Source organism: Bombus fervidus, chromosome 13 (assembly GCF_041682495.2).
Source record: "Bombus fervidus isolate BK054 chromosome 13, iyBomFerv1, whole genome shotgun sequence".
In the NCBI taxonomy this organism is placed as follows: domain Eukaryota; kingdom Metazoa; phylum Arthropoda; class Insecta; order Hymenoptera; family Apidae; genus Bombus; species Bombus fervidus.
In genome coordinates, this window is record NC_091529.1 from 7293504 (window position 1) to 7321381 (window position 27878).

Consider the following 27878-nt stretch of genomic DNA (forward strand, 5'->3'; position numbering starts at 1 on the left):
CTCTTCTTTCTCCAAACGATACAGAGTGAAACTTCATTAATTACATCCCCTCTTAAAAACAACCGACCACCCACTAATTAAAAAACTTTTTACCCGGCAACCAAAATGTAGCCTAAACAGCCTGGAAAGTGGCGTAATGGTTCTTAAACGAGCGTGTAATAACAAAAATGAGAGAAAAGAATGAGATTATAGGTAGAAAGTGGGAGTCAGAGTCGATAGAGCAGTTACACGGTGCATGAACAGGGTGGTAGCAAACGTTTCGCCGGCAATTAAGCGGATCTCCCTCTAATTTCCTCTTCCTTTTTGCGTTTTGGTCGCGTGACTTTCCGCTCGAGGCGAGCCCCCTATACTTGTATCGGAAATAACAATAAGGGTTTCCTCAGCCGTGAGAATGTTCCCCTTCAACGTTGTTTTCGTTCCATTCTACCGTGAAGCTGAAACCCCGATTCTCGTCCACTCACATTGTATCTTTCGTCGCGGCCCGGACGACCTAAAACGACCCAGAAATTTTCTGGCAACCGATGAAAATCCACCCTTCGCACGAACGTGCGTTCCGATGCTTTCATCTCCCTTTTTGTTTCATGTGATTCTATTGTTGCCTGGAAGTAATTCCATTCGTCGAACCGTTCCGCTATGACTAACGAACTGAAACGATCCAGATAAATTGCTCTATTTTTGCTACGTTTTTATCGAGCAAAAAAGAAGAGAGGAGAGTGTGAGGAGATTTTGGTAAGAGGTGGTAAGAGGCGTGAGTGATCGGTTCATTGAATTCGAGGGTGAGAGTTCCTGTGAGGGTGCAACAGGTATTGGAGCGGTGTTGATGTCATTGAGTCTGACGAATACTCTCTGACAAGTTTTTTAATGTACAGTGGCTATAGATAGTATTGATATACCATTGTATTTATTATAATATATACGTACTAATTAATCAGTCTAAATGGTGAAATATTAATTAGCTCTTACGTAAGTAGTACACCACAAGTTACCAATATTTGATACTATTATTTGCTTATTTTTCTACTTCACGAGTAAAATTTCGCAATTGAAAGCTTGGTGTAATGTAATTGTATCGATTGTAATTGTGATTTGTCGTTCATATAGTAGGATTTCACGATAAACAGATTCAGTCACGTGTTGCCAGATGTGCATTTAATCGAGTACTATCCTAAAATTTCGTTTCAATAAATGCAGTTCTACTATAAATCCAAAGCAGATCATGTTTAAAAAAAAAGAGAACACTAAATTAAATCATTTTGAAACAAATCACTCGTCCTCTATAAATATTTGACACTCAAAGATTTGACGTCCAGTTATCCGCTGCAAATAATCCAAACTCTTCGGCGAAGCTCTATGAAATCAGTGGAATTCTATCTATGTGTATTTTGGAGATAAACACTTTATATAATGAAAAGTCACTGATTATTTTCATTACCAATGACTGTTCGTTCGTACAAAAGCAGCTCACATTCAGATAAGCCCAGACAAGTTTCAACAAAAATATAGCTTTAATTGGGTATTAACTAAAATTCTATTCCGATAAATAGAGCTCTACTATAAATCCAATATAAATCACAATTGATACTCGAATAAATGAAATAATCCTGAAGCGAGCTACTCATCATCTACAAGTATTGAACATTCAAAGGGTTGAATCTGCACTTAGCTAATCCAGGTAACCCGAGTCTTCAGCCAACCTCACTCTACTCTACAGAATCTTGTATAGCGATCGTGGCTCGCGGAAAACTCTGTGCAAGAAGTCGGCGTATGTACAAGAAGAGGGTCGGCAGGAACGATCGGGGAGGCGGTGACCAATAAGGTCGGCGGAGAACGGATAAGAGTCCCGGAGTCGGAGAACGATGGACCGCCTCCTGGGCCCGTTCCCCGGGCCCGCCAATAGCTTCGCTCTTTCCTTTTAATATGCGAACACTCGCCGCCGTTCGATCGCCGTTCTCCTAATGAAAAAAACTCACGCTACCTACCGCCTAGGTGTTAGATTTCTGGTCACCGTCGCTGGACATTTCTACTCGCTAGCGCTACGCCTTTCTTACCCTCGGCTCACGTCGATTCTACTTTGGTTTCCTCCTTTCGATCCTCTTTTTAGGTTATGGCTAACCTTGCATTTCTCGAGGCATCGTTTATAGGATGTCGTGGCCGAGGTTAATTGGAATTACTGTTTTATAGAATTGTCTAGAAACTGATGAAAGTATAAGGATATGATGTTTCGGGAATTGGGATGCATTAATTTGTTGGATGTTGGAGGAGCTTCGCGAAGATAGTCGAAAATTTGGTAATGTTCTCGTCACATGATTTCAATTTAAGTTATGACTAAGTCCTGGACCTTGAAACGCTATTTATGGAGTGTCGTGGTTAGTTGGAATTTGCGTTTTGTGGAATTGTTTCGTAATGAGTAATATTTTGAGGCTTTTTAGTGGAGTACTAGCTTCTTTGAGGTTGGCGAGATTTTGGGAAGATAGCAAAAGATTTGGTAGAGTCTCTTGATTAGTCATTTTATTTTAAGTATAATTGCTATTGTTTCACTTTCCCCGTCTTTCCGTCTGTACTATTTTATCTAACTCTGCGAGGAATTGACCCTACAGGACCGTAATGTTTGCATGATCCTGTATACGAGGCAGATCAGTTGCATCCAAAGTACACGGCTTGGGCTGCAGATACGGCCCGAGTGTCGGACGTACTACAGGAAGGAGCCTAGGTGGATGTAGCACACGTGGACGTAGAGGAATGGCGAACGTAAATGTACGAGGACGATCGCAGACAACGAGCAGAAAAAGGGGCAGGAATAGGGGGACAAGGGGGTCAAAGTCGTGACCACGGTGTCGAGTTGGAAAAATGCAAAAAGGCGCCACCGTAACCTGAACAGAGGCCACCGTATCACGTGACTCCCCTTCTTTTGTTTTTTTCCTCGAATTATTTCGGTCCTCTGCTTTCATTTCTTTGTCTAATTTCGTGTATTTTATAGTACAATTTTTGAAAGTTCATTATCTAGCCCATAAGCAGTGGTAACTTTTCATGTATTATGAATTTTAAATATTTCTATTGATAAACTAGTTTAAAACTTGAAGTTGAGTATTTCATTAAAGTGTGGTGTTGAGTGTTTCGTTCTGAAAGTTAATTTACAAACAAGTATCGCGTCTATGGAAAATATCTCTGAGTTGAAGTATAGTTTGTCTCTGCGTCGCACATATTTTTCAGATTGCAAAAGATCCAAAAATTTCTCAAGCTTCCATTCGTTCTCAGAATTGAAAAATATCACGATCATCGAATAGCTTTTCATCGGATGACAAATCAATAACTACAGTAGTAGTGCTTATTTTGAGAAACTTCAAGCAGTTATTTTTCAGAGCTGTATAGAAGTATTTTTAAAAAAAATTAAAAAGATAAAAATTCGTTGAATCATGAATCTTCTTAATTAGCCCGGTACTTGTCCTATAAAGTCGTCGAAAAAATTCCAATAAGAAGGAGACTAATAACCGTGTTAGTTTAATAGAGTTACCTAGATAATGTACCGTAGGAATTAACGAAGTAAAACTTGAATAATGAAGATCGTTACGCTTCGTTTCTAGAAACGTCAGATTTTTGGTACGATATGGTCTATAGATTTGAATATTTGTAAAAATGTTCTCTTCTATTCTATCAACTCCATCATCTCGATCACATCCTCACCAATTCATCAACTGCATCCCCACCATTCTTCATTCTTCTCCTCCATTATCTTTATCGTAATTGATCTCGATCGACTACCTAAACATTAACGTGTTAATATCTTCTCCAATCATCGAGTTAACAAATCGATCTCGTCTCTATCAAAAACAAACGAGCCAGAAAGAAATCTCTGAACGTACAAGGCGACGATCGTTGCTATTCGCCGCGTGTTAAGATCGATCGCAACGCGTGTAACGACGCATCTCATTAACGCAAGCCGATACGAAGGAGAAGAGGAAGAGGAACCGGTCGAGGAAAGGTTATCAAGACATTATTACGATCCTTATACGCAGGATAATGGCCGATCAGGGAACGTGCTGTTCCCGGATTAACGAAGCTATTATTTGTTGTTTTTGTCGCACGTTCCTGGGATGAGATTCGCGCGTTTGCAAGACCGTTAAGAAGCTCTTCGTTTTATGTTCGAACGTTTTTGCACGCTTGGGTAATCGTATATGGTGATTGGGAAGATGTATTTTATTTTTATCGAGAGAGAGAGAGAGAGTTGATCGGGTTGTTTTATATAATAGCAATTGTAGTCTTGGATCTTTTGTAGAATTTTTACACAATTCAATTTGTCTCGGATGAGATCTAGTTGGGATTGTTTTATATCATTGGGACCTTGAAATTCTTGTAGAATTTTTGTACGAATATAATATAGAAATTTGATAAGTGGTTCGATCAAATTTTGTTTGAATAAATTTTACTTGGATTTTATTGGAACGAATAGAAAATAAAAATATTCGATTTATAGCCGGAAGGTTCGGTTAGATTCGTTTTACGTAATTTGTAAGATCTTTATGAATTCGATGTGGTAACTAAATTTAACTTAACCAAATGTTAATTAATTTTCATAAGAACAAAGGGAAATATAAAAGATATATGATAGTTTTTTACAATTGATTGATGAAATGTAACAGATAATTTAAATGTTTATAAAAGTGGACGAGAATAATGAATAGAAAAAATACAATAAAAGTCAACAAGAAACGAATGAAAAATAAATAGAAATGAACGAATACAACGTATTTAATAAGTTGGAGCAGTGCAAGGGTTGGAGAACGCAATAATTCTTGGTTCGTAACACAAAGATTTAGCGTTGCTTGCTTCCGATGATTTACTAACCAGATAAGAAAGATAAAAATCAGAATCGAGACTCCATTCCCACGGCGTTCGTGGCTACAAATTATCGAATGCTCCAAGATCCGAGAAATACAGAGATTTGTGATCTGACTGCAAAATCTACACGTGCGCGGTCCCCCTCTGAATCACTATACTAGACACTTTCACCGTGTTCTACCATCGATATCCAAAATGTCGTTGCCTACGATTTCTAACACGTTCTCCAAATCGTTTCAAATAATTAAAATAAATACGATAAATATGAAGGAAAACGATCATTGAAAATTTCATTTAAACAACACGAAAGAAGAAAATAATTAATGTGAATTATTAATTCCTGACTTGTATTATTGCATCATAGGTGATATCTAATAGTTTCACATTTGAATTGCAGTACTGAAATTCTATTGAAATTCCAGTTGAAAAAAATATAAAAAAAGATTTTCTCGTAGCACCTGCTTATCCAATTATCTACAACCTATGACTAAAAAGACGACCAATTAAAATCTAACACAAATAAGCTGTGTTTAAAAATCAAAGTGGTTGACTATACTTCAAAATTTAACAAAATTTTTTAAATCTCGATTGATTTTATATATCTTTTCGTATTACGTGAATTTTGCGCAATTTTGCACTTTTACATTTTCTATAAATGCATTAAAGTCCACAGTTTATTTATATAATTTCATCGATTTTCCCTGTTTCGTGGAGTTAACCGATTTGTCAAACAAACGGCTTAAATAATCCCAAGAGCCTTCCACTATCCTCACTCCTACCACCCAAACGCGGCAAATCTCCTAACCGATCTCCGCCACGCACCGGGCATCAACGTCTCAATGAATCCCAAAATCCCCTCCCTCTGGGTCCCCAAAAGCGGCGGCCTCTTACGGTGGTCGAGAAGATTCGGGCCCCTGTCCGGGGACACCGCGTGTTCCCTGGCTACCAAGCATGCATACGTATCTGTTAAGACGACGTAATACCGCGAGCCGCATCATTATGTACTCCATAAGTCTCCAGGTCCTATCGTCTCTCCTCGTCTCGCTGTGTATCCGACTCCTCCGTGGCAAAAAAAAAAAGGAGACCAGAAAAAGAGGTTCAAAGCTGGCAGACATACAGAGCGAGTATAAGGAAAGGGAGGGGAAGAGGGACGGTGAAGGAATATGGGGCCTTCTCGTTGTACCCGGATACAGTACGGGCCCTACAACCCCCACCGCCACCACCTCTGTTACCTATGGGTAGAGTGGTAGGGGGCAGATGCTGATGCTGTAGCACAGTGTAGCGTTTGCCAGAGCAGAGGAAGAGAAAAATGTATGTATGGGCAAGGGAAGGGGATGGAGGAAGGGGATCTCGGTTTTTCGCTCAGGGTCAGAGGCGTACATTAGAGATGGGATCAAGTATATCGCAAATAGGCTTGAATATGACTAGAAAGTTTCGAATAGATATCGTGGTATAGTTATGAAAGTGTATACTGTCCGAAATAGTTAAAGGATCGCTGCTATAAATTGAGAGTTAGGGTTGAGAGTATATTGGGCAATGTAGTTATGATGTAAATTAGGTAAATGGGGTCAAATATGGCCGGGAAGTTTCGAATAAATAATAAGGCGTATTTATGGGCATATACGCGACTCGATATAATTAAAGGACAGCTAATACGAATTAAGAACTAGGGGCGAGATCGGATATATTGCAAATGAGCTCGAACATGTTTGGAAAGTTTCAAATAGGTCATACGATATAGTTATGAATATGTACTGAATACATATTGAAATTGATCCCATCCCTAGCGTACATTAGCTTGATGTAGTAGCTTGACGATCGACTGGATTTGTATATGTAGAGCAGTGTGGCTAACGACAGCACAATTTTCTATCCTGTGCTTAATACAACCGCTTGATCGAGGGTACGCGGCTGACACCCGGGTAACGAGATGCCAATGACGGATTTACGATGCATCCTTCACTCTTCCTGCCATTTCACGTTTCCTCTTTTTCTTCTTCTTCTTCTAAGTCTACTTTAATTAGATCATTTCTGTTATTGACTCTTATTATTTCGTATCGTCGTTTGATTTTTTCCTTGGACAGGGTGGTTGAGAAATATTCTTATTTTAATATTCCACCTTGAAACATTTTCATTTTAATATTCAATCTTGATCGGTTACGCTAAGAGTACCTTAATCAAGAATAAGTTAAAATGGGGAAGATACCAGGCTTAGAAACGCTAAAGTATAAATCAAGTGTACCTATATCTTTCGTACCTTGGTCAAATCAGTACATTCACACCGGGCATGTAGTAATTTGACAAATTAACATTAGTAGCATATATTCTTCTCTGAAGAACGAAGACGAAGACAAATTGTTGATTAGGCAAGAAAGAGAACGTATTGCCGAGAACAGATGCATATATCAAAGAAGGGATTATACCTCTAGTAAGAAAAAATGAAGTTTTTATTGAGATACAGAGGAAGTTGTAAGGTATTCTCGACTGTATCGATTAATCAATTATAAAGTATGACCTTTACGATTTAAAATCAATTAAAAGAATACTCAAAAAGATTTCAATACTTTACATAGAATATTCCTTGGCCATATTTTTCTTTTTTTTTTTTTTTTTTTCTTTTTAGAACAAATCTTATTTTATTATATTTAATTAATACATGCTTTTTCTTACCTAAAACTTCTGAAACCTTTAGAAGCTAATTAAACGAATATAACATCACACGTGTCCAAGAATTCAAGTCTGCCCAATGTCTAAAAATCGTATTACTGCATTTCAAACTAACAAATGTCTCGTGACTTATGAATAGAAGTATGTCTTATAATTTATAACTTCGAACCCTTGCTTAATCTGCAATTCCACCCCGCATAATTGCGAGCCTATAGAAAACTAAAGGCGAATAGTGTAGTAAAACCAAATGTCGTAGAATTAAACGGCCTTGACCAGGCAATACATTTAGACCCGTCTGAAAATTACAATGAAATTCATATCGAAATCCATATTTATCCTTCAAACTCGGCCACGTGAACGCGACTTCGTCACCATAGTGATATAGAGAGCAGAATGCTCGCGTGAATATTGCATGAGAGGGTCTTCTCTATTCGCGCTTACTGTTACACGAACGATCCAGATTTGGGGAAGTTGGATAGGCGACGGCCAATTTTGTAAGGCCTCGTGTCGCGTTTGGTAATCCGGAAGTGATTACACTACGACGTATCGGCGACGCGACATTTATTCACGACGTACATAGAATATCCGATCGGTTAAAACGGCAGATGGACCTCGAGTAACGACGTTCCACGAGAACGAGAAGGTCGAGGAAGAGTTTTCGCGTGGCTTTTTTGCGCAACGTAATCCTCTATTTATGCCGATCGACGTTGACGACCGTGGCTTTTGCCACGTGCTTCTTCCTCGCCTTGTTTTATTTTATTTCGCTCGTTTATTTTTTCATGTCTCGTAGTTTGAAATATTAGATATCGGGCATTTTTATGCATAGGTGTACTTTCTAGTATCTTGAGGAATATTGACATATACAGTGAATTATAAATTAATCACATATTGATAAACTTATAGCTTAGTTAAAATAACCTTGTTGAAATAAACCGTCTGTTTTTTGAAAACTGAACAGTAACCGTATTACGTAGATAATGTAATCGATAAATTTACAAAAAATGGATTCGATCAATTCCGCTTCTGAGATGCTCATGTATCAATAAGAAATAAGAAAATCAAAATCCATTTTTGATAATTGCCTGTTATTTTACTATGTAACGATGGTCTAACTGATTGGAAAAGCAAAGATTATACATTACAAAATTATGTTTTTATTGAATATGAAATATAATTGACACACCATGCAACGACAAATCAATATATCTACATAGATTCAACTGCAACATGTAGAATATACAACGATCATCTTTCCTATACTTATTTTCTATCAGTAGAATCTCTACCTTCATGTTCGACATAATTCATTTGAAATATTAAAAAATACATATGTCTTTTTAACTAATTAATTCCTATCGTAATGAGATACAGGAATAACAATAATAATTGGACCTAGAACATCGTTCTAAATGATCATAAACGCCTGTATCTTTACAGATCCGACGAGGATGATCCTAGCGGGTGTAAATATAGAAGGCTGGAGAACGAGAATGTACAGGACAAAGAAAGATTTGCGAGGTGAGTGTCAGGCTCGACGTAACTTGCATGCTGTTCGCCTTACGATAAATGAGAGGGGTCGGTGAACGGGTTAAACGTCTCCCCTTTTTTTTTCGTTGGAAAAATGCGTCCTTTCCTGAGCCAAGGGATTTTTGCGAGTAGACCATTTGCATACTGAACATAGAGCACTTGTTCTCTGGAAATTTTCAACTAGAAATCTGCTAATGAACAGAAGTATTATATTAGTGGAATTTAAATAATGTTAGGCGAGCTTTAGGAATTAAAACATTTTTAATTTAAAAACAAGGGCTGGTATTTAGTAAAATTCCTGTTAACTTATTAGAATTTTCTATGTGATTCCATCAGCAAAAAATGTTGTCTTTTATAAAAGAACGTTTAATAAGCCTCTTAGTTACAATTCTATCAATGCATTCCGATGGAATTCTGACATCGATTTATTTGAAAAAAAAGTACTTATTTGGTACTTTCTTCTGCTGTGTGAAGCTTCGTACACTTTGTTCTGAGACTTAGAAACGTCAAAAAAGCTGAAACTATCCAAGAGCAATTAGTTCCCTTAGTTTTATAAGAATCTACATTTTCGTTTGATAAAAGTATTAAGTAAGAGAGAAGCACGATATAACCAGTGTATATATAATTAAAAAAAACTTGAGATTATCGAAGCAGTTCGTCTCCTTAGTTTCCTAATATCTTTATTTCGACTTGACGAAAGTATTAAGAAAGAGAGAAGCAGAGACAAAGGGAGGACAAGTCTCCTTCCTGATACTGATGGAGGAGGGCATTGTTAATTCGTCTCACGAAATCCTGGGCCAATATGTTCCACCGGTACACCCTGTACATGGCCAGCCAAGTACGAAGATACATACATACCTACATGATACCCGCCAATGTGAGTCGATAGCGGAATGGGAAGCCCTCCAGGCTGCTCCAGCGTGGGAACACGGGCCACTTATACGCGCGCAGCGTTCGCATAAGTCCCGTCCGCGGCGAAGACACCGAGGATCTCGATCTTGCGACGCGATACCACCGTTGACACGCCAGGATCCATCGAAATGATATACGACGAGCGATCGATATTATGCCGAACTGTTTGACTACAGGAGTGCTGTTGCGTTTCAGGAATAACAGATGGGTTCTGATGAGTTTGGCTCTGTTTGCGTATACATATATACACGCAGAAAGGTGAAAAATGAATTGTCTTAGAAAAGAGGATGACGAATATTACGTCAGACTTCTCGTCTAGAGAAGCGTTGTAAATTTTCAAGAACGGGTTTTGACAGGATTTTGGAAAAGAGAGATCGATATGGGTTGGTTAAGGTTTGAACACGTTTGTAAATGGAAGGTTGAGCATAAATTGTATTAGGGGAAAAGGTGGTAGGTTCAGGCACATAGACAATAAAAGTGTCGTTGGTTTTAAAAAATAACATATGTTTCATATAATATATAATAAACTGGTTGATATATGGGGTTGTTTGAATTAGGTTTGAGCATGTTTGCGTGCAGGACGAAGGTTGAAAATGAATTGTTTCAGACATGATTGAGATAGATGTATCAAATCTCTCGTCACAGCAACTCTTTAGATCTCAAATCCTTCAACTCTATACCCTCGTTCTTCAATTCAAATCTCCCACGCCAACTACAAACTTGTTCTCCAATACCAATTTTTCCAAAGGAGAAACTACTCTTCGCTCAGAGCACAAAACGAAACTTCACTTTCAAAAAAAAAAGGAAAGGAAGAAAAATCAAAACTACCACCTACAACTGGCTGAAGTTCTAAAGAAGACATAACTTCCGTTCGAAAGAACTGGATGCAGCATCACCATCGCAAATTCTCGATGCAAGGGTATACTCGCGGTGGACAGACCTTCGTCTGTAACCGCGAATTTGCGTCGGAACCGCTGTATTTTACATTCGCCCCGGCACCGGGGCAAACTAGGGGGGTGTAGTGATTGTAGGCATGGGCCACTGTACGTACGCGTTTCATGGAAAAGTTGCGGCGGCGGCGATGTCGCGGCCGCTCGGATACCTCACTTTTAACGTAATAACGCAATTACCGCCTCCCGCCGCAAGGCGTACAACCCTCTTATCCTCCTTCACCCGGTGAAACAGGCCCGTCCACCCGCCTCCACCGCCATTTTCTTCCTTTCGTTGAGTTTCTCCTCGGTTTTCGGCGGTAAGGACACCGCGATAAACCGCGAAATCCGCGATGAGGTTGGTTTCTAGTTGGTTTCTCCGTCGGGAATTTTCTAAGAGAATTTTTTAAGACCGTATAGTTAAAGAGAGTTAAAGAATTTTTACATATAATCGTCCCTTCTTTCTTTCTTTTTTCTCTTCGTTTGTTTGTTGGATAAGAATTTTTAATACTGGAATTAGTGGGAATGCGGATGTTTATGCATTTATAGGAATTTTAAAATGCTGAAAATGCGCAGAGTGTATACGATACGCAAAAATAGAAATATTTTACTTGCTGTGATGTCTAATGGATGAGATAAATTTTGAATTAAAGTTTCATTCCTTTGGTTAAATTTATAAAAATGCGAATTTATAGAAACTGTTGTTATTGTCTAGCGATAACGGAATGGTAATTAAAAGTGTGTGAAATGAAAGAAATGGAGTGAGAAGCGATGAAGGAGATGAAGGGAGAAGAGGTGGTTAGAGAAGGAGGAAAAGAAGAAACAAAAAAGAGGAAGGATAGAAAGAAGCATCAGGTTGAATCAATGTTTATACATAGCATATATAAATATATAAATATGTATATTCGTATTATGAACTATCGATACTTTTTTTTGAAGAGTTTCTTTACAAAATTTCCATTTAAAAGAGAGAAATTCGAAAGAATCATGACGGCATTTATAGAAAACAGACAACGTTTTAAGATGCACTTTCGATGGAAGTCATCGACACGATACGATCTTTCCGACCGCACGGAGATAATACAGAAATATTTTAACTATGAAAATATAAATGAAGATTCGCCGATGGAAATGATTTTGCGAGCTGGTTATAGTCATTAGATCCTGACGGTCTTCCATTACCCGTAATGTCAGGCCTGTTCCTGCCAAGCATAATGGAATTATAAGACGATCTGCTCGTACAGTTAATGGCGGTCAATGACAAAACGAATAAAGAGTCGAGGGAACCTAAAAATGAAGAACAAGAGTTTTAAAATGTCGTTAACCTCCTGTAACCAGATTTTCCATTGCTTATAAAAAGAAGAATAAATCATCTCTCGTTATGATTTTTAATAATCAAAACAAATAACCATTTAGGTTGTCCTTCTTTAGTTATGCTCATCAACATAAAAATATGATATTAATGAAAAAATGAACAAATATAAAGTTACAAATAACCACACAGCATAGTGGAATCAACTTCTGTGTACATTTATAGAGTCTCGTATAGGATTAAATTAATAACAATTGACGTTTTATACCCAATAATTACTACAATATTATCTCATTAAAAAAATTATTCTATCACATTTAAAGAGTATTATTACTTGAAAAGATTATTATATATGCATGTGCAAGGTTAAAAAAGGAATATTGGAAAGATCATTGGTTGACTTACGGTTGCACAGCAGTAAACCCAAGACAGGAGAAAATTTATCGTTCGACACTGGCCGAGATTATAACATCTTCGTTCGTAAATGATTTAAAGGGCACTCAACGGGTCGCATATTCGACGTGAAATTGCCTATTCCGATGTTCTATTATTTTATGAGCCGGTTTATGTTTGCACGAAGCTTAAACACGAATGCTGGCGACCCTTTTCTTTTTAATCATAATCTTTTTTTTCCTAAAACTATTTAAAATTGGTTGTGTTATTAGTGCTTGAAAGAGAATTCAAAATTATTCAAATGGCAAAGGAGAATTGGTATAATTACAAGAATTAGACACTGACATTTGCGTTTTCTGTTCAATCATGGTGCCCTATTTTGCCAGATAACGTTGAACCGTGACCATTTTATCAGTAGGACCAAACGTAATACTGATTTTCTTTTAAATACAGAAAACGATTTCCAAGAAAACGTTATTACAAATATTCCACAATTAATCCATTTTTTTACTAAACACTATATCACATCATTCGCTGTTCTTAGGAAAATACGTCAGAATTAAATATCTTTATATACTTGATTATTTTATCATACAGATGTTCTTAAAGTTACATGAAAATTATGTTTCAGTAATAAATTTATTTTTATATTTATCATGAGATAATAAAATGTACATAACAGGACGAATTTTAAATTAGTATCATTTTCACTCCAATGTTATCTTCATCATCGAAATCCTAATCCTAAGAGAATTAATCCTCAACGATGAAAAACTTTTAAGCACCATCTTCATTTTGTTACCAGTCGAATTATCCAGTTTCCAACAGTAGAAAAGAAAAGTTTATCGCAAATGGGAAGCGTAAATTCCTAACCATAGAAGAATTAACGCCAAGGGAAAAAAGGGCATGAAATTATCATTCTCATTCTAACACCGTCGTCAAATTTCCAACGAATAAGAGAAAGAGAAGGAAAAAAATCGAACTTCCGCGAAACGAATATTCCGAGCCATTAAGCATTCGGAATATTAAGATTTGGCATAAATCAATCGGTGTCTACAGCTCGTTAGCATACGTCCACGGCCGGAATATATTCGATAACGAATAGGATCGCATTAAACGTTCTTCGATCGATTCATAATTCATTTCATTGTTCGAACAGGAGGGTGTACGTAAGTTCTATCGACACGCCGGCGGACTCGATCGTTAGACGAATCCATAATTCACATACGGACATTGTCATTTATAGGATTGCCTCGTAATACCGAGCGTATCGATGATGACTCGAAACGATCTCCTACGCGATCTCCTTTCCTACCGTATCTATACGTGAATTTCTCTATGTGTATGTTTGCAGGTGTATGTTCGCGTGTGTCGAGGAACTCGTTTTTTCCCCCTTAGAACGATTTTATGTGTGCGGTACGTGCATTTCAGTGCCGACTTTGTATCATCGTAATGCACAGATCGATATACTGGGTGGCAGCTTTCTTGGTATACCTCTTTGGCTGCTCTGATGCTTCAAATGAATATTTTGCAGGTTTTGAAGTAGTACAGTTAATGATTACTGTATGACAAGTTTAGAGGAAAATCGCTACAAACGACAAAATCGGTGATCCTGTAATCTACACCTGTTTCTACACCTGTAGAAATGAATATTGTAGGTTTTGAAAGGGTACACTCTTCATAACACTGTGTTTGACGAGTTTAGAGGAAAAATGGTACAAATGACGAAATCCTTGATCCTTTAACACCAGCGGACATAATTATTATTCGAGTAAGTTGAAAAGTAGGCAGCTCGACTTTAGTTCTTGGTCTTTGGTATTTCTTCCGTCTTCCACTTTTGAAGGACACGAATAAATCGTGATTGAAGTACGTCAAATTAACGCGATCAATGCAAAGCTATGACAAAAATGACCGATCTTTCAACATTTGAGAGAATTTGAAAAATTCTCTAACTTATGAGAAAATAAAATATAAAATAGTGTTAACGCGTACATAGTAACGATATTGAAATCGGATACCTTTTTTTTATTCATTGGAAAGTTGATGACAAAATTAACATCACACTGAAACGTTAAAATAATACATTCAAAATTTTCTTTTTTGCTCTTAATTTTTTCGTGGCTAGGAATTTACTTTTCAAATCCTAAAAACAAAAGACACATGAAAATTGAAAAACACGTGAATATTATATGTAGGAAAATTGAATCGCAAAGGGACCCACCGTAAAACGTAAGAAACGTTTGATCTGCACACCCTGTATAGCGTTCGCTGGACCCACGGAGCGAGCGGGCAACTTCGGAACGTCTGACCCTTGACCCAGGAGGTTCCCTCCGTCCTGCTCTCGTTGGATCGCGTTCCTCTTCTGCCCCCTTCCTCCTCTTGTGTTCTTCTACCGTCCTGCACGGTACAGACTCTGCTTTATACTTGCGCTTTAAGCGTCCTGGCCTCTTTTAAATAGCGGCCCTTGCGCTGCTTCGACTCCGAGGCCCCACGTCGTCGAGGGCAGCGTTACCGATTCCAGCCGACAACTCTTTCTACGAAATGGATGGGAGAGTCCTGAAAAGTTGGAATATATGTAGAATATAGAAGCAACTGAGATTTGGCCGATTTTGGTGTATGACGAAGGAAAGCTTTTTTTTTTTTTTGAGAATTCAGGTGTGAGAAAGTCCAAGGTTAAATAATTTACAATTGGTGGGATACGAGGAAGAGGTTTCGTTTTTTATAGAGAGTCTGAGTAAGTCGACGAAAGTGGAGGATTTGGAGAAATCGTCGGTCTTTTTGAAAATTGGGAATAGAGGAAGATTGCTTTGGGTTTCTGTGGTATTGCAATTGATATGTTCTATTACTGTTCGTGGTATGGAAAATCGTAAAATTAGGCAAAGTTATGCAAATTATAGGAATCTTCTGAAACGCTTTCTTCTTTCTTGGGGAAATGTTGCGTTGGGGAAATTCACAGAGAATACTTTAGAATATATTTTAATAGAATTTTCTTGAAAAGTTGTTGAACTTTCTGAAAATGAGAACAAGCAAAAGATTCCTTTAATCTTCTATGATTTAGGTACATTATTAGCGTTCGCTGTATGAACATTCATAAAATAAATTTGTTGTCCCTTAATTTTATAGAAACATTGCCAAATTTCTGGTATTCTTAGCCTTTCTAAAAATTGAAGAAAAAAGAAATTGAAACATTTGTAGCGCTATTGAGGAAGAGATCCAATAATTATAGCTTCCCAGTTGTATTTCACACTAAACTACCTTAAAATCGAGGATTTAGTGTCTTCAAAACCACAGAGTATCCGAAACTAATTGCGTTACAATAGAAGTGCTATCGCCGGCTTGGTCAGAGCAAGCTTTTGTACATGGAACAAACTGGAGAACAATTTTTCTGGTGCGAGGTCGCGATGTTTCAGACGGGGTGGACGTCCTGGACGCGGAACTTAACGAGAGGTCAATGTTCACGACACGAAGACATCAGCCTCACGTCAACTTCAGCAATATTTCACTCGAGAGTCTCTTTGTCCGATCGACAAAAAATGCAAACTGCTCGTCCTTAAAAAATTTAGTAAACCGTAGTAAAACGTAGAACAGAACACAAGTTCTTCAAACTATTTTCGTTGAAATTAGAACAAGACAACATTAGAACTTTACGTATGAAACGAGAAATTAATTATAGCTAAACTCTTCATAGATACATCATTCGCATAGAGGTTTTAATAAAAAGATTTGTAAAAGATCTATAAATATAAAGAGGTTAAAAGAATTATGTAACTAGGAATATTAAATAAACTGTAATAAAGAAAAGAAGCATCGTAAATTAAAACTACTTTCCTTGAAATCAAGAAGAGTCCTTACATATAAAATAAAAATTCAATTATAGTTAAAAGTTTTCATAAATCCAAAGACGTTCAAAGAATTAAATAAAAATGCATAGAGTTTAAAAAATTCAACAAACTATAGCAGAAAAGTGTAAGAAGAAGCATGGTGAACTAAATGAAATTAGTTTCGACGAAATTTAATTTAAAGATGACCAATGATGACCAATGAAGATGGTGAAGACACCAAATCCTCAATTTTTAGAAAGGCTAAGAAATTTGGCAATGTTCCTATAAAATTAAGGGACAACAACAGATATGAAACGAAAAATTAATTACAACAACACCTTTTACAGATATAATGGATTATAAGTCAGACATAAAGGTTACAACAATTAAATGCAAAAATGTAACTAGAGTTAAATTATTATAGTCAGGTAAATATCATCCCCAATCACGTTGGATACGATGAAAAAAGAGAATCGAGCAAGAGTTGATCGAATCTAGAGTCGGTTTGCACGAGGGAGAACGAAAGCTGGGAATCTGAAAGTGGAATAAGCACGGGGTAATAGTTCCTGATGGACCTGGAACGAGATGGAGGGTCTTATCTCGCGAGTAGACACAAAAGGAAGTTCTCTACCCCATAGCTGAGAAAGAGTCGCGATAGTTGAGCCAAGGAGAGAAACATCCCGGATACACCCGGCTCTAGAAAATAAACGAGTTCATTCATGTATTTCAAATTGCCTTTAATCTTCCGCAGTGTGCCTCTTCCATCCACCGAGAAACGACCTTGGTTACTTAATAAGAGGGAAGTCGTGCTCGGAAATTCTCACATTTGATATGAAGCTTTGCAATTTTTATAAGTCTACGTACATTATGGAATTTTTATTATTATTATTATTTTGCTTCATATTAGCAGCGAGAAATGAGAAAAATTTTATTTTAAGGGAAAATTCATATTGTGGAATTTTTATAAATCAATTTCATAGAACTTTTCCTATTTCATTCTTATTATTTCTTTTATATTAATAGTAGGAAATGAGAAGAATCGTATTTGAAGAAAGTAATTATCTTAAAGATTCTTTCAATTTTATTGAATTTTTACCATCTTGCCTGTTTTATTTTGCAAAGTCATTCTGAAAAGTTCTCAGACATACTCTCGTTCCTTCTTTCTCAATTTCCAATCGTAAATTCCACGTTAATCTAGTTCTCGAAAATTCATAGTAAAACATGTCCCCTAATTTCCGCCTGACATATTTTTCTTACTGATAATGATTACTTACAATGTTATAAACACGTATCTATCTGTATTTTGCAATGAGCTTAGTATGAACATAGAATCTCAAGAAATGGATAAAACAGGGGATGTTTCCAATAAATTTCATACGTTTCACTCTCGCGACGTTGAAAGTCGTTTGTTGCTCGTCCTTGTTGTTGTGTGGTACGTTCGACTGAAATTATCAGGAATTAAATGCCATTAAATTTACGATTGCTCGCCGACAATTACCGGTCTATAGAAAGCGGAGAAAAGACGCGCGCCGTTATTCGCGCCGGTTACCCTCTGGTAGCGGTAATAACAGGGGAGGCCTGAAATTGTGGTTTCACCCGATACCCCTTTTCTTGATGGGAGCATCGTTTCAGAATTTATTGGCTACATTGATCACTAGTACCCTTATCAATGACGTCGCTAATCAATGGAAACGCACGTCCCATCCGTGAATAGTTTTCTTAATGTTCCACGCACACTCGTGCTTCCATTATGGAAGCAGATGTATGCATATGCATATCGTATTTTTGAATTGTAGAAATCTCTCTCTAGATCTCTCTTCCTTTCTTTATATTGATGGTCTACTGACGCGTTTTGGAAGATTTGCTCAATAGAAGTTTAAGGGTAAACAGCTTTGTTTTAGCTTAAACGTTTTTCATTTTCTTTTTTTTTTTTTAATTTCCAGTCATTTAATGGATTTGGGGATGGAATAGTTCTCTTGACATATTAAGACTTTTAATACTTTATTTTTGGATTTTTTAATTCGGAATAGTTTGCAAATTTTATGAACGAAAGTCTTAAGGATGATTAATCTTCTTAAGTTCGAACTTTTTAACGTTTCTTTGTACTCGTGATTAAATGAACTAATAAGCGTTGACATGTTGCGCTACGCTTTTCAATCATCCAACCACGACGACTCGTGCGTTAAAGTCTCCTCTGTCTATCCATTATCCACACGTTTCACCGTCTGAAAATCGCACAATACAGACCGGCGTAGTATCTGTATCTTGCACTTCTAAATCATGGAAACCACACGCATACAATTGGCGTCATGCGTTTCCATAATCGACGGAATCGTATTCACGGTCAAGTTTCTTTTGCAATCGCATGACAGGACGCTGGAAGGGGCATGTACTAAGGATACAGGGATTAATTTCGTGCTTGTATATAGGTGGAGGAATTTTTTGTTGACTGGTATTTATTAATAATTAAGTTTTGAAACAGTAACGTTAGTTTTGCTTAATTAAGATATTAATAGAAATTAGCTTGCCATTTTATTTCTATATTAAAGAAATATCTAGATTTTTGTTTACTAAAATTTCATAAGCATCTGGGATACATTTTCGTCACGAAAAAAGAAAAAGATCTATACATTTGATGTATCTATCTATCGTTCAGAGAACTATGCAATTACCTTGGTTTTGTCTTGCGTCTTACTGTAGGGAGAATCATTGCGAAATTGAACGGCGGCGGCGGAACAAGATGACCGCCTATATTACCGAATTGTCCGACATGGTGCCGACGTGTTCAGCCCTCGCCAGGAAACCGGACAAATTGACCATACTCAGGATGGCGGTCGCCCACATGAGGAACCTCAGAGGTAAGTCCCTTTCTTACTACCTCCTATTGTTTTTCGTATTTCAAGAAAATAAAGGGGACACTAAGGACGATGATGATACGAAACAATAGCATTTTCTTACGCTGATAAACATTTATTGAAAATTTCAATCCAACCAAACAGCGTCGTTTATGATCAAATGCAATGTTCTTTTACTGTTCCAGGTTCTTAAAAAATTCACAAAAATTTTGAAACACTTCTTGAATCCTTGTCTACATTACGCGATCAATTTTTAAGTCAGACGTTGTAAAGGTTTTCCAGGAAAAATAAAAATTTGTTTCGTAAACAGTCATTTGCAAAATTTCGCTCAAAGCGTAAATAATATTAATTTTAATTATAAATTTCGTCACGTTTCTCTTACTCAATATCATACTATAGATATTTTTATATAAAAACGTTAAAAAAATCCGGGCGGTATTTGTTGTGACTGTTTATAATGATTCTTATCGTATTTAGTAATTTCTTCTTCAACTTATGAATCATGGAAGATAAAGGTTAGTTTACAACATCTTCTGCAGGATATTAATGGTCCCTGCCTCGCTCGATATTTCCAGCCTTTCATATCGATAGCTGCGAAAGAATCGAATAAGCTGTACGGAGCGTAATTCAATCGGTCCGAGTCAAAGCTTAAAGATCGCGTTGCCAAAGTTATTTTACTGCTCGTGACGGATAACTCAAACATCGACGATGCTTAATCGTCACGTCCCGCATTGAACTACTTTGCTCCTTATCGGACAGCCAACGACTCGTTGAAAATTTTTATTTTCCTGCGTAACAATTCTGTAACTGTGATTATTTAAAAAACAGTGTCATCAAAAAAATAATTAACTACTTTTGACAATGAATTAAATATATTATTGTAATTGAAATAATATAACAAACATTTGTAGATAGATACAATTACATTTTTATCCGAATGAAGGTCAACATCAATATTGCAAAAGTTTCTTCAGGTTCTTGATATTAGGTTGCTACATAATAAACTAAAAACACTCGCAAACTCGAGCTGAAACAATTATCCTAAAAGAACAATGCATCTATACGCTATTTCCAATACACACTAAAGTTATTAAAAATAATTGTAATTCCAAACAACGCGATCAAAACCTACTGTACCCTTGTTAACCAAGAGGACCATCCACCCCATCAATCTTCATCGCCAAAAGAAACACTAAGAACAATCAACCTTGAAAATATACTTCCCAGATAACTCTAAAGTAACTTTTACAGTCCAGTTTGAAACTGAACCTCCCATTCGGAACACAATCATTCTGAAAGAACCACAACGTCTTTATAATACAAGAAGTCCAAGTAAGCAAGGGGATGTCGCTTGCGGCACGGACACAGTGGGTTCTTTCTTTACTCGCGTCTCTTTCTCCGCGGAGAAAATTCATCCGGCCGAGGCGCACCGGAACGGTCGTAATTCACCGACGGTTTCGTCGTGTGCTGGGTCATATCGAATGCAGAAAGCGCGATATATGCTTCCGGTGCAAGAATGGGTGGAGTTGCCCCGTCGGCTGTCCCTTTAGCCCCGGCTCCCTTCTACGATGCGTGCACACACGCGTTCGTTCATACGACCTCTCTTTACCTCTTACTCTGTCTCTCTTTCTCCTCGTTTTGTTGGTGGATCGGTGTGCGTGCCGTGATTCCAGCTAAGTATTGGTGGTGCGTCGCATTGTTTATAGCCACTTCTCCTCTTTCCCGACAACGCGGCCGCTGAATACAAATTGCTCGAACCGGAGAGCTTCTCTCCTGTTCTTGCCTCGTTGCCTGTCTCTCTATACAATCTTTACCTACTGGGAGGAGAGAGGCGATCGCCTCCGGGATACGTAGCTCGTTCGCGCGCGTACACGCACCCACCCTTTGGCCAGGACGCGGTGCACCCACGGTGGGACGTCCAAGAGACGCTTTTCTACGGAGTTTTCCTGCTCTTCTTATTTTTTTTCTTTTTTTGTTTGTTTGTTGGTTTATTGAAACAATATATTTTTCGATAGTTTTGGTAAACCAATACACATTTACCGAAGATCTTGTTCGATTCCAATTAACGTGTAGGGTTTCCTTGCTCTTTCTCTTTCCTTTTCTTGCTATTTTATGCACCACTATATGTTTTACTGGTTTTACTAAACCAATACATTTTACATTTGAAGGTTTTATTCAATTTTGATTGATGGTTTGATACGTTCGAATGACGTCAAATTACGTCTTCTAATAACAGGCCACAATTGACGTAAAAGTACGTGTTCTCGTAACAGACTACAATTGACGTAACATTACTTCTTTCTGTATGGTGTTACTTATTGTAGCTAACGTAGAATTAAGATTGGCGTAAGTTGTAGTAGGTTACACCTGACGTAATATTACGCCGCTTCGTAAAACGTAGCGGGTTATCATTGACGTAATATTAAGTTTCTTCGAAAGTTATAACTGATTCACGTTAACGTAGAATTACATCCTTTCGCAAAATATAGCTAATTAACACCGATGTAAAATTACATTACACTATGAGGTACGAAGAATGAAAAGATTCAAAGTATGTAATACTAGCAACAAAAGTGTGTCCAGTTAGTAGTTTGTAGCGAAAGAAATTTAATCACAAGTAGGGATAATGATGTTAATGATTGATTTCTCTTGAAGTTTTATTTCTACCGAGTGATTGGCGATTTACTAATAAGAATTATTTCTGTGAATCGATAGATCGTATCAGCTTCCGGTGTCTGTGTCCCATACTGTATAGGAATTAAATTCCAATAAAACTTAACAATGATCAGAACAACAATTCTAACAAATAGAATCTAAATTCCTTCCATTCCGTTTCTAATAACTACCACAGAGAAACATGTACTTAAGTTACTGAATGACTTCATCGGTGAATGGGTTAGGTTATCAATCATAAATTTACTCTTCAGTATCCTTCTACTAAACGTCATCATCGTTTCTTTCACTTTACACTCCATCATCAATTACTCCATCATTCGACCTATCAAAAGATGTGTCCAACACAATCAATATCTTTTCCTCTATCAATCCAACCATAAATCCTCAATTTTAGTATCGCACTCTCTCTCAAAACTTCATCACGTATTTTCCTCTTCAACAATTCAATCGAAACATTCCACAGTCTATCCATCTACTCACTTAAACATAAGTTTAACTCAGCATAATCAACATTATTCCCTTATGAATTTTGAATCATAAGAACAGAACTAGTATTCAATTTTTCCAACACCTCGCAACGTCCTTTCCTCTTCTACAAGCCCGTATAAATAAAAACGTTAGACCATACACATAAAATGAAGATGAAAAGCGTACTAAAGCCACCTCTAGGAACATGTTTCGCTAGATAGGTCAAGGGGAGCATCGGCGTCTTCTTTCGATGGAAGGAAACCGAGTAGAATCACGGCGGCATTAATGTCCATCGAAAGACCGTTCCTCTACGTGGAAGGTAATGGTAACGAAGGTCAGCCGGGGTCTTCCATAGATCTTGTTTGGAAGTCGTTAAAGTACCTCTTCCCGGAATTTCTCCGTATATCGGGGTAAAGATCGCATCGCGACCCTCTCTCTCTCTTGTTGTTTCTTTCTTTCTCCTTCTACCGCCTCATGCTCGCGGGATCCTGTCCGCTTTGCAATTCCGATCTTGCACCTCGATAGTTACCTACGCTGCCGAGCTGCCCCGTCCTCATTTTTGGTACCACGCTTCTTCCTTCTCCCTTCCTCTTTTGCTTGCTCCCCTCCGTCTCTTGCTTTAAGTTGGCGCTTCTTGTTGAATTTAAAAGATTTTGCCGTTTAATGTTGTCTTCGAAGGTTTGCAAAGGAAGACGCTTTTTGTAGTTCGTCCCGTATAAATGTTGGGTCGCGGGTAAATTATTATTCTCTGAAGCAAGAAATAAAGCATAGAAACGAGCCGCTTATTTGCCAAATCGGTGAACTCAACAAAATAGAAGACAGAGAAAATTGATGAAATAAATGTAAAGTAAGAGTGCTTAGAATTTCAAAGATAGTAAAAAGCGGAGTTCATCACTTTGAGCTGTGAACAGCTCGAATAATACAACACGTAATACGTAATTTAGAATAGAAAGATTGTCACTCGGGACGATACAATCGTCTCAAATTTTCTCTCTCTGAACTCTTATTATAATTCTTCTTATAATTTTCTCTCCATTCTTCAATGATTCGAATCAGAGATTTAGCAACGAATTAAAGATTTCACATGCGTGATACTAGTTCTTGCAATTTTCAAATGGTGTCTCAGTTTGTTTGCTATAAGTATTCCAGCATAAACATTAGTTTTCAGTTTTTAGATTAAATTCTCAAAGGTCTAATTGAACCTTTCACGTAAAGTCTTAGTCTCATGGTTTTGATGAAAAATTTACCGAGGGAAATAACGCGACGAGATTTGAGGCAGCTTGAAGAAGTTCTTAAGTGAGTCTTATAGTAGTCTTATGTGGGCCAATGACCCTCTGTAGAATTATAAGCGGCATGTGATAGATGACATGAATATTATGTGATTAGTATATGCTGTAAAATAAAATGATTTAACTGTTCCTGAACATATTCTGATCTGTTTTTAATTGGTCGTATTAATAACAAAGTATTAATAGCTCACGTGTAATCGTCTGAATTTGGAACTGCATTTAATTCCTTTTATACCAATTACGTCGAATATCGTAGGATTCAACTATTACAATTGTTAATAAGAAAAGGACATTTCATTCGAGTGGACACACTTCGAAAAAGAACGCCCGATCTACACGTGGAGAAGTAGTGGCACGTATCCACGGACAAGCATTCGTTTCGCTTGAAAAGTGTTCCTCGTTACACGTGCATTCGATGTCGAGCGACCAGGTAGATCCCTCGATCGATACGGACCATTTACATCAAGCGCAATATAAAAGTTCAGTCTTCGTCAAAGAAAAAACACGTGCCTTAAAGGAACAGCTAATTTTCTCTTTCGAAAGGCTAATTCTAAGGTTGGAGTTACACCAATCCTTCAATACCGAAAATCAATATCTTCATTAACTAAGAATAATTCCAAATCCAATATGCTTTGTTCCTTTAAACAAAACACTTCTATTAAGAAAATCTTAGTTCTAGTAATAAATCAGTTTCATAAATAAAATTAAGTAATTTTACAATAAATGCGCTACAATCTACAGTCACAAATGTGCTGCAAATATACCACTTCTATGTCAATACTAACCTGCTAAAGTTAATTTATACAAATCAAAAATACAATATTTTCTTTGATTAATTATTGGGTTGTCTCAAAAGTTTCTTTCATTTTATAAGGAAATAATAGACGCAGAACATTTTTTGTTTTATATTATTTCATTGAATTATGATGATCCATTTTGTTCCAATAGAACAACAAATTTTTGGGGCGACCTAATACAATTAATTAAAAGCCATAGAAAAGAAAGATACAAATTCTGTGGCAGGAACAGGAAACACCAGCTCGGATGGTGCGTACAAGCCTTCGTTTTTAACCGATCAAGAGCTGAAGCACTTGATCCTGGAGGCGGCGGATGGCTTCCTCTTCGTCGTGAACTGCACCAGCGGAATGATCATCTACGTATCCGATTCTGTGGCGCCTGTTTTGAATTACACTCAAAACGATTGGTACGGCACCAGCCTCTATTCACAGGTCCATCCGGACGATACAGAAAAAGTGAAGGAACAACTGAGCGGTGCCGAACCGGAAAACGGTGGCAGAGTACTTGACTTGAAAACGGGAACGGTGAAAAAAGAGGGACAATGTAAGTATATCTTCTCTTGCTAACTTCTTCAAAACTAAATATCTATTGGAGGTAGTCTACATAGCTTGGTGTATAATTTTTCTTGGAATAGTTTATTCTAAACTATATCGAACCTCCAAAGAACTCTACGTTTTTATAAAATTACTGTATACTGAAATACAACTATTCTAAAGTACAAGAAATTTCTCAAAAAGCCACAGTTAATATCTACAACCTCGTTTAAATTGTTACATTAAAATTCCGTTCATACGAACCTGAAAAACAATTCATATAATAATAGTCCAGACAAGTGAATTCAATTAATTCGGTAATTCATTTAATCAAACAGTAGGTAAAATTTCATTGAAATAAACGGAGTTCTATTGTATGTTCTAAAACAAAACCATCCATAAATATACTAAAATCCTCAAGATCCCATAATCGATATAAACAATATATTAATTAATAATAAAATACAATGAAATATAATATCAATATTATAATAATAAACTTTTAATTAATGTCCGTAGCATCGATGAGACTGTGCATGGGCTCGAGGAGAGGGTTCATCTGTCGCATGAAGGTTGGGAACATGCAGACGACTGGCGACATGGCTGCCGCCCATGGCCTCCACCACGTGAAGCAGAGGAACTCTCTCGGTCCTCCAGCTCGCGATGGTCAAAATTACGCTGTGGTTCATTGTACAGGGTACATCAAAAGCTGGCCCCCAAACGGTGAGTGTTCAACATAGGTTCCAACTTGTCGATGTTGTTTCGCCAATTGATTGTCATGATGATGGTGATGATGTACGTCGTTGTCGACGTATAACGGGGCCGCTCTGTTGATGGCCGCGCGCGAGACGTAGCGCCAACTTTCTATTTTAAAGCGAGGGAGACGTCGGCGTGCAGCAAGAATATGAACGAACCCGACGGCTTCGTAGAATACACGAGGATAGCGACGTTTGTACTATAAATTAAGGGGGCCGGCACTCGGTGGCGGTCACGGATAGTATGATCGGTTTATAAAGAATGAATGGAATCGTCTTGACCTAACAGCCGACAGAACGGCTGGAATACCGATAAACTATGTCGAGACGGGGCCCGATACGGAATTCGTATGCTTTATCAAGAACCTCAATGCATAATAACGGGCTCCTCTGCGAGCCATTTTTCACGCGTTTCCGCCTTTTATATCGCTCCATTTTCAATCATTTTATTAGGTCGTTCCATGAGTAATTTCATCTCTTATTTTGTATTTTAAGCTTCCAAAGTGAATTTAAGTAGCAACTGGTAAAACTTACGACTGAAGAAATTTCTAAAGAAAAAGTTTTGAGTGAATATGTACGTAGGTATGGGATGTATTTTCTATGGAGATATTTTTCATGCATTTCTATGAAACTTTGATTTATTTTGTAGATGTGAAAAGGACAGTCTTTTTGAGAGTTGGTTTTCGGGAATTAATTTATTCCAGTTATTTTATGTTATGGAATTGTTCTTCAGAAATGTAATTCAGTCAGCAATTAGAAAAATTAGAAAAAGCGTTATCATTTCATTAAATTTTTATTTTAAAATTATATACATAAAGGCGATATTACCCATGGAGTGATCTAATATGTAGAGTTCAAAGTGTCCTTCCATTTGGATTTCTTATATAGAGATTCGTTGGGAATTTGTTTGTTACCATTGAGTGCTCGCGAGGGGATATTTTTGGAACTCTGTAATTAACACGTTCTTTACCGCATTACTCATATGTGAGTTACGATGTTATCTTGTGATATACATATACATATGATCTTTTTTAGAACCGCGTCATGCATGTGTGATTCATAGAATCTACTGTTACTTATTTTAAATGAGCTGATAAAAAACAAAGAAATAATTCCAATGAAGAAAAGAATGAAAGTAACACAAGTTGGATAGAAGTTGAAAGAAATTCTAAACATGCATGTTTATATTGAAGTATAATTAAATAATATTCTAAATTCTATCCATCTTAAAAGTACTTAGCATTGTTGTATCTAGCAGCATGTAAATCATAATCAGTTGTCGGTTATGAGGAACCATGGACTGACTCAACGTTTTACGCTGTAGGTGATTTTGTTCCCCCATGTGTACCAGGTATGGGACTAGCTGACAGAGAGGCTGTTCAAGTCGGACATGATGGGGTGGTCGCAGATGAGAACGTCAGCACTCACTGCTGCCTGGTTGCCATTGGGCGATTACAGGTCACCAGCACACCGAATAGTAGCGATTTAGCGGGTTCGAACAGCAATAACGGTAAGCATCAAGTAATTTTGGTTTAGGAGTGACTGACTGACTGACTAGTTTTGCAGTCTAAATATTTCACTTTGTATTTCACAATATCCGCTTTGTAAAATATGAATTAGACAATTAATTTCTTCTTTTTCTTTTTTATTTCAGAATTTATTTCACGCCATTCAGCAGAAGGTAAATTCACCTTCGTGGACCAAAGAGTCGGTGGAATTCTAGGGTATACGCCGTCCGAGCTCTTAGGTCATCCGTGCTACGAATTCTTTCATCCAGAAGATTTGACGCATATGCGAGAAAGTTTTGAGCAAGGTGAGGCTTCTTAAGACTGAGAAATATCGATTGTACTCGTGTTCCTTATTGTTAATGAGCATCTGTTGTTGCAGTGCTGAAGCTGAAAGGACAAGTGGTGTCTGTAATGTACAGATTTCGAGCCAAAAATCGTGACTGGGTGTGGTTAAGGACGTCTGCATTTGCATTTTTAAACCCGTACAATGACGACGTTGAATACATTGTCTGCACGAATACACATGCTAAGTACGAGACGTCATGCTAGACACTGAACTGTTTATTTCACTTATTTCGTATTGTGCAATTGTATTTTTT

General features: G+C 37.3%; 1 protein-coding gene across 8 annotated transcripts in view; it reads left to right on the plus strand.

The window, feature by feature from the left end:
- The window catches only part of Tgo (Aryl hydrocarbon receptor nuclear translocator homolog tgo), a 47091-nt gene that overhangs the window by 16160 nt on the left and 3053 nt on the right, over positions 1-27878 (plus strand). For 4 of the 8 annotated variants that reach the window (XM_072015944.1, XM_072015947.1, XM_072015948.1 and 1 more), the window contains 7 exons: positions 8941-9020; positions 19094-19255; positions 24709-25026; positions 25536-25739; positions 27096-27281; positions 27426-27584; positions 27659-27809. In XM_072015944.1, coding sequence (XP_071872045.1) covers positions 8941-9020; positions 19094-19255; positions 24709-25026; positions 25536-25739; positions 27096-27281; positions 27426-27584; positions 27659-27809 — 1260 coding nt within the window. Of the gene's footprint in view, positions 1-8940; positions 9022-19093; positions 19256-24708; positions 25027-25535; positions 25740-27095; positions 27282-27425; positions 27585-27658; positions 27810-27878 lie in introns of all 8 variants that reach the window. The other 4 variants (XM_072015945.1, XM_072015941.1, XM_072015942.1 and 1 more) reach the window with 3 other exon arrangements.